The sequence below is a fragment of the Rhinopithecus roxellana genome, chromosome 7 (genome assembly GCF_007565055.1).
Source record: "Rhinopithecus roxellana isolate Shanxi Qingling chromosome 7, ASM756505v1, whole genome shotgun sequence".
NCBI classification, from domain to species: Eukaryota; Metazoa; Chordata; class Mammalia; order Primates; family Cercopithecidae; genus Rhinopithecus; species Rhinopithecus roxellana.
The window spans coordinates 111,522,112-111,530,509 of record NC_044555.1 but is presented as its reverse complement, the minus strand read 5'-3'; the positions used below and the strand labels follow the sequence as shown (position 1 = coordinate 111,530,509).

General features: G+C 47.6%; 1 protein-coding gene across 1 annotated transcript; it reads right to left on the bottom strand.

Annotated features, from left to right (window-relative positions):
• Nucleotides 1–480: 480 nt before the first annotated feature.
• Nucleotides 481–1,776, bottom strand: LOC104656566 (putative MAGE domain-containing protein MAGEA13P). Its single transcript, XM_010356230.2, has one exon. The coding sequence runs from the start codon at nt 1,774–1,776 to the stop codon at nt 826–828; it is 951 nt and encodes a 316-aa protein (XP_010354532.2). The 3' UTR covers nt 481–825.
• Nucleotides 1,777–8,398: the final 6,622 nt, after the last annotated feature.

Sequence of the window (8,398 nt, the reverse complement as noted above, 5' to 3'; positions counted from 1 at the left end):
CACTTTTCCAAAGCTCCAGACTTCCTTGGCTCAAGCATTTATTCTTGACCTGTTAATCTGGAGTCCCACTTCCTCACTCCTTCTTTGTACTTGTTCTTTAGGTCTGAAAGAACATCTCGTCAACTTCCTCGCCTAACCCGGAATCCCCACTACTAACACAGTGCCTTACAAAGAGCAGATGCTCAATTAATGTTGCGGGAATAAATGAGCCAGTGAACTGGAGCTCATATTTAATAAGATTTAATTTCTCATACATTCTTGAATAAGCCAAATAATTCAGGTATGAATCTTTAATACAAAACCACAGACTAAAAGGCGTACATAAATCCTACAATTAACCATCTTCTATGTTTTTCCTGTATTTATTGATCTCATTAATTTTATTGGTAGGCTCTTACACATTTCTGAGAAAATTCCTATTCCAACACCATGTTATCTTATTCCAGATCACAAAATAAGACAGAAGCTTCCCCCCTTTGCTTTATATAATAGAAAAACTTTTATTCTTAAACCTGATAAACAGTAATAAATGTGTGATCAATGTCATTCATGAATCTACATTGGGAAGCTAATAAGCCTTTTAAGAGAAACATTTGAAAAATACCAAAAAGCAAAAACAAATAAACAAACGAAAAGATAAAAATCTACAATCAGCCCTTTACTACTTACTTAAAACCTCGACTTCCCTTTTCAAACATAGAGTGAAGAATCTGCCTGAGACTTCACTCAGGGCAAGAGAAGCTGCTGGACTTGGCCCGGGGATGTGCACTGGCCATGACAGTAGTACCACCCATGGTGGCAATTATAGCCTGAGCTTTCTCTTCCTCATCTCTTAAAAGCTTTCTCATACAGGAGTGGAAAGGAACTGGCATCATTCCCACTGACTCTGGAGAAAAACTCCAGGACTTTCATCTTGGTGGTTTCAGCATGAGCTCTTGGGCTCCACCGGAATTTATATCTTGGAGGATCACTGTTGGGTACCTGACAGCACTCCAGGTATTTTTCCTGCACCAAATCTCTGGTGATGAGCTTCCTGGGCTCCCCATAGATGAAATCCTTCCACCCAGCATACACCCCAATAATATTCAGCACTTCCCAGATCTTCTCTTCAGAGGCACAGTGGGCCTCTATGAAGATCACACCAAAGATAAGAATCAGGAGGCTGGTCTTGGGCATTCCCTGGTCATCGTTCAGCCTCCCATCGTAGGTGAGGTCTAGTGATTTGAGGAGCACATAGGACTGGCTGATGGGGTCCACTTCCTTCATGTCAATGCCAAAGACAATCTCCATGCATTCATGGGCTTGCATAAAGATCAGAGGGAAGTGATCCTTGTGCTCTTTGATGACACTCTTCAGCATTTCTGCTTCTGTGATGGGCTGTTTTGTTGTATACTTGACACTCAGGAATTTCACCAACTCATCCACCTTCTTCTCCAGCATGCTACCAAGCAAGGACTCGGGCTCTGGCAGGGCCTGGGAGGCACCTGGATCCTTCTTTTCCTGGCTTCTGGAACTCCCATCAGATTGACTCCATGGAGTGGCTTTGATAGTAGTGCAGGAGAAGCAGACTTTCTGAGAACTCTGGGGAGTACCAGGTGTTCGAGAAGCAGACACCTTCTCCAAGGTGCCCTGGATCAGAGTAGAGGAAGATGAGGAGGCTGTGTGATTCACCTTCTCAGCTTCAGGAACCTGCACACCCACAAGGCCCTGTGCGTCTTTGGGGACCTGAAGCCCTTGCTCAAGCTTGCAGTGCTGACTCTTTTGCCTGTGAGGCATCATGACTTGTTTCGGGGGCAGCCTGCAGGAGTATGGGCAGGAGATGGCTGATGAAGTCAACTGGACAGGGGGAGAGGAAGAGTGTGAAAAACTTAACCTTGTCATTCTGATAAATACTGTCTTAACAGGTCCTCCTTTAGTGCTCTAGGGCCCCACAGGTCTCCCGTCCTGCACTTCATCATGACTCCTGGCATTGACTGGATCTGCTCTTCTCTGTGAGCTGAGGACACATGCCTCATATCAAGGCCTTCACTTTCAGTTCCTGGATCTGGAGGAGTTCAGGGGGGCCCTTCAGGGCTGATAGGTAGGGTAGGGCCAGACTCTGAGGTCTTCACAGCTTTGGAGTGGATCTCCCACTGCTCCTAGGTCCTACCATGGCTAACACCAGGGCAGGAAGGGCTGGGCCCATCTGTTTTTGTCAAGTCCCCTCCATCCTCAGATTGATTCCCGGAAGGGCCTGAAAATTCCTCCCTCTGCTGAACTGAGTCCAGCTGATGGGAGTGAGGGCACAGCACATCTGGACACCATGCTCCTGGGCCTCCCAGGGGAGGAACAGTGTAGGGCAGGTGCCTCCACTCTCTGAAGGTGGAAGGGAGTCCCCTCAATCCTCATTCAGGATCCTCACTTGGACTCTTGGTAGAACCTAGTTCTCCTTCCTGGGCTGACTAGATGTAGCTTCCTCTACTGATGTGAAGGCTGCCCCCTTAGACTAAGGCCTTCACTTCCCTGAGACCAATGACACAAAAGTGAAGAAGTACCACATACAGCCGCCCCTGCCCAGGAACTCCTAGGGCTGATAGCAGGGGCTGGACTTAATATGTCCTTGGGTGGTCGACACACTCAGTTATCCTTCAGGGGCCTCACCTCCATGCCCAGCAGGGCCTGGGACTCTTCCCTCTGGTGACCTGAATTTGGCCATCCCAGACAAAGGCCTTCTCCTCTGTGAGACTCTCAGGTCAGTGGAAAATGAGGGGAGACTTACAGACAGACCTGCTTAGGGGCTACCAGGGTTGACAATAGGTGTGGGGCAGGTTTTGATGAAAACTTCCTTTGTCTGGAGTAATATTTGCCCTCAATTCTCCCAAAGGGACTCATATTTACTCATGGCAGGGCTTGCGTTGCTTTCCTTCTGCTGTCCTGAGGATAACTCTCTCAGGCCAGGGCTTCCACAGCCAGACATGCCAGACAAGCAAGTGAGGGAAGTGGAAGGTTGGAGGGAGGTGCCTACGCCTAACAGCCTTACTCAGGGTATCCCAGGGCTGGCTGCAGGAGCAGGACATGGTTCGAGTCCCTCTACTTACAGTTGGAGGTCTCATCAGTCCATTCTCTGAGTTCTCACCTTAAATCCTGGCAGGGCTGGCACTCTTCCCTCTGTTGACCTGAAGCTGCAACCCGTCTAAGGCCCTTAACTAAGACCACCCAGAAGGAAAAGAGTTGGGGCCTCAGTGTAACAGGCCTGAATAAATTCTACCAGGGCTCATAGCAGGGTCAGGGCACGTATCTGTGCGGCTCCCTTTGGGTTCAGAGTTGGGGGTATTTTTACTCCCAACAAGACTTGCAACCCATTCTTTTTTGCTGACTAGAGGATGCTTCCCTTATGCTAAGGTGCATCTTCCAGATGGGCCAGACAAGGAAATGACAGGGATGAGTGGGGGGAGCACCTCTGCCTAAGAGCCAAGCCTGAGGCCTTTCAGAGAAGAGGAGGTTTCTGTGGTACCCTCTCTACCTTGGGTGGGAGGTCCTCTCGGCCCTACATAAGGGTCCTTGCCTTTATGCCTAGCAGGGCCTGTGACTCCTCCCCACGATGAGAAGAGGCTTCGCCCTTCAGACCAAGGCTCTCATCCCCCTAAAACACCCAATCTGTGTATGACGCATGTAAAAGAGGACGCTCAGCCAGAGAGTATTTCCTGGGGTTCTCAGGCTGACAGCGAGGATTAGGGTGAATTTTTGTGGAGATCCCGCTGGGTTCTGAAGTGGAGTCCCCTGAGTCCTCCCCAAAGTCATCCTGTTTACTCCCGACAGGATTTGCATTGCCTCCCTTCTGCTGAACTGAGGATGCAGCCCTCAAGTGAAGGTTCCTATCTCTCCAACAAGGAAGTGCAGAAGATAGGGGAAGGTGTGTCTGCTTGACTGGAGCCTCCCAGGGCTGACAGCAGGAATGAGTTTCTACAGGCTCCGTTTTGTCTGATGGGAAGTCCCGTCAGCCCTCCATAAGAGTCCTCACCTTGATGTCTGACACTGTCTAGGACGACTCCTTCTGCTGACCTGAGTCTACACCCCTCAATTAAAACTTCACCTACCTCAGACTCCAAAGATGGACGCCCAGATACACCACATCCAGGAACCCTGTCTGCAGCATCCCAGGGCTGACAGAAGGGGCAGGGAGCTGGGTCGCCCTCTCTCTGTGGTAAGACGCCTCCTCTCTCTTTCTTCAGGGCCCTCACCTTTATACCTGGAGAGCCTGGGACTCTTCCCTCTGCCAAGCCAACTTCAGTCCTCTCAGAAGATGCCTCCTTCCTCTGTGTGACTCTAAAGATGAAAGGCCAGACACACCACATCCCAGAACTCTACCTGGTGGCATTCACATCTGGGGACAAGGTGAAGCTGGAGGAGACCCTTCCAGTGTGGTGAGCGGTTCCCTTACTTCTTCTTCCAGGCCTCACCTTGAAGCCTGACAGGGTCTAGGACTTTTCTTCCGCTTGCCTAAGTTGAGCCCGTCCCCTCAGAGGAAGCTTCCCCTCCCTCAGACTTCCAAAGTGAAAGTTAAGATACACCACAATGAGATACCATCTCACACTAGTTACAATGGCGATCATTGAAAAGTCAGGAAATAACAGATGCTGGAAAGGATGTGGAGGAATAGGAATGCTTTTACACTGTTGATGGGAGCGTAAACTAGTTCAACCATTGTGGAAGACAATGTGGCGATTCCTCAAGGATCGAGAACTAGAAATACCATTTGACCCAGCCATCCCATTACTGGGTTTATACCCAAAGGATTATAAATCATGCTACTATAAAGGCACATGCACACGTATGTTTATAGTGGCACTATTCACAATAGCAAAGACTTGGAACCAACCCAAATGTCTATCAATAATAGACTGGATAAAGAAAATGTGGCACATATACACCATGGAATATTATGCAATTATAAAAATGGATGAGTTAATGTCCTTTGCAGGGACATGGATGAAGCTGGAAACCATCATTCTCAGCAAAATTTCACAAGGACAGAAAACCACACACCACATGTTCTCACTCATAAGTGGGAGTTGAACACTGAGGACACATGGACACAGGGAGGAGAACATCACACACCGGGGCCTGTTGGGGGTAGGGGCCTGGGGGAGGTATAGTGTTAAGCAAAATACCTAAATGATGAGTTAATGGGTGCAGCAAACCAACATGGCACATGTATACATATGTAACAAACCGGCACGTTGTGCACATGTACCCTAGAACTTAAAGTATAATAATAATAATAATAATAATAATAATAAAAACTATCCAATAAAAAAAAAGTGGGTGAAGGATATGAACAGACACTTCTCAAAAGAGGACATTTATGCAGCCAACAGACACATGAAAAAATGCTCATCATCACTGGCCATTAGAGAAATGCAAATCAAAACCAAAATGAGATACCATCTCACACCAGTTAGAATGGTGATCATTAAAAAGTCAGGAAACAACAGGTGCTGGAGAGGTTGTGGAGAAATAGGAACACTTTTACACTGTTGGTGGGTCTGTAAACTAGTTCAACCATTGTGGAAGAGAACTAGAAATACTATTTGACCCAGTCATCCCATTACTGGGTATATACCTAAAGGATTATAAATCCTTCTACTCTAAAGACACATGCACACGTATGTTTATTGTGGCACTGTTCACAATAGCAAAGACTTGGAACCAACCCAAATGCCCATCAGTGATAGACTGGATAAAGAAAATGTGGCATATAAGCTCCATGGAATACTATGCAGCCATAATAAAGGATGAGTTCATGTCCTTTGCAGGCACATGGATGCAGCTGGAAACCATTATTCTGAGCAAACTATCACAAGGACAGAAAACCAAATACCACATGTTCTCACTCATAGGTGGGAATTGAACAATGAGAACACGTGGACACAGGGTGGGTAACATCACACCTCGGGGCCTGTTGTGGGGTGGGAGAGAGGGGGAGGGATAGCATTAGGAGAAATACCTAATGTAAATGACATGTTAATGGGTGCAGCAAACCAACATGGCACATGCATACATATGTAACAAACCTGCTCGTTGTGCACATGTACCCTAGAACTTAAAGTATGATTTAAAAAAGAAGAAGAAGAAGAAAGAAATATACCGCATTGGAGGGGCAAGGTGGCTCATGCCTGTAATCCTAGCACTTTGGGACGCTGAGGTCAGGACTTCAAGACCAGTCTGGCCAACATGCCGAAATACTGTCTCTACTAAAAATACAAAAATTAGTCAGGCGTGGTGGCACATGCCTGTAGTCCCAGCTACTCGGGAGGCTAAGGCAGGAGAATCGCTTGAACCCAGGAGGCAGAGGTTGCAGTGCGCTGAAATCGCACCAGTGCACACCAGGCTGGGTGACAGAGCCAGACTCCGTCTCAAAAAAAAAAAAAAAAGTTACGCCACATCTGGGCACTCTGCCTGAGGTTTCTCTGGGCTGACAACAAGAGCAGGGTCACATAAGTCCCCTTCCACTCGGGGTGGAAAAACCCCTTAGACCTCGCTCAGTGGCCTCACTTTGATTTTTGGCAAAACCTGAGGCCTGTTTTTTTTTTGTACACCAGAGGCCACACCCCTCATTGATGCCTTTACTTCACTAAGACCACCAAACTGGTGGGGCTTCAGCCTGACATGCCTGTACAAGGGGCCACCAGAGCTGGGCAGCATAGGATTCTGTGGTATTCTCTTTGTTTTCTAGGTTAACGGTTACCATCAATCCTTTTCAAAGTATACATAGTTTCTCATTACAGGACCTGAATTCCCCGTCTTCACAAGGCCTTTTCCCCAGTCTACCTGAGACATCCTTCACAGAACTGCAGAGAAAGTGAGTATTGGCGCCTGCCTCTTCCTGACAGTCAGGGACCTCCAAAGGCTAACAACAAATTCACATTTTGGTGGGGTCCCTACTGAGGGTGGGAGGTTAACTCAGCCCCCAATAAGGTCCTCACCTTGAAGGGCCTGGAACTCCAGGCCAAGACCCTGACCAGACCTCACTTCCCTGAAACTGCTCCCCTCTCAGGGTGGAAATCAGGAGGGCCATCATGTCCCCAAGGCTTTCCAAGGCTAACAGAAAACACAGGACGGTCCTGTACCCTAGACTCTTCTCTGGTGTGGATTCTGCTTAGCCTTCCTCAGTATCATCACCTAGACTTCTGACACTGAGTTGGCCTCCTCCCTCTGCAGACTGGAGTCCATTTATCTCAAACCAAGGACCTCATGTTCTGAGGTGGCTGTACCTCCTCCCCATCCCACAGCAAACTCCACTCTTCATTCTTGATGTCTGACACTGCCTAGGACGACTCCTTCTGCTGACCTGAGTCTACACCCCTCAATTAAAGCTTCACCTACCTCAGACTCCAAAGATGGACGCTCAGATACACCACATCCGGGAACCCTGTCTGCAGCATCCCAGGGCTGACAGAAGTGACAGGGAGCTGGGTCGCTCCCTGTTGTTTTAGGTCCTGGCTCCTGGATTAAACGTTCCATGAGAGAACCCACACCCTTTCAGCTCTGAGCATTTATACACCTGTAACTCTTACAGAGGATGTTTTCAGCTCCCAGGCTAGAAGCTGGAAGGGAGAGCAGCAGCACACACGATACGAAGTGATCTGTTACAGAAGAAGCACACCTTTTTTCTGGGGTCACTTCACCAGGCAGATTTAGACTTTCAAAGCCTTTTGTTCTAAAATATTTATTTTCTACATGGAAGAGGCTGACGAGCCTGATTTTGGAAGGCCATGCTCTTTCTTTTTAAGACTTCAAAAACGTACTTTAATCTGCTACACTTTATGACGTTTTGTGGCCAATTCATGTTTTAAAAAGACTTTATTGTTTTAGAGCAGTTTCAGGTTCACAACAACATTGAGATGAAGGTATATAGATGTCCCATATACCAGGGGTTCCCAACTCCCGGTGCGCAGACCAGTACCAGTCTGTGGCCTGTTAGGAACAGGGCAGCACAGCAGGAGATGAGCAGCAGGCAAGCATTATTGCCTGAGCTCTGCCCACTGTCAGATCAGTGGTGGCATTAGATTTTCATAGGAGTGTGAACCCTGTTGTGAACTACACATGTGAGGGATCTAGGTTGCACACTCTTTATGAGAATCTAACTAATTAATGCCTGACAATCTGAAGTGGAACAGCTTCATCCCGAAACCATCCTCTCCACTTCTGTTTGTGGAAAAATTGTCTTCCACGAAACTGGTCCTTGTTGCCAAAAAGTTTGGGGACCACTGCCATATACGCTTTGCCCCTACAAGTGCATAGTCTCTCCTATTATCAACATCCTGTACTACAGTGGGACATTTGTTACAGGTGATGAACCTACATAGACACATCATATCATCCAAACCCACAGTATGCATTACAGTTCAGTATTGGT

What these genes read in the sequence shown, in the direction of transcription:
- LOC104656566 (XM_010356230.2), bottom strand. Translation starts at nt 1,776, where the DNA reads ATGCCTCACAGGCAAAAGAGTCAGCACTGCAAGCTTGAGCAAGGGCTT.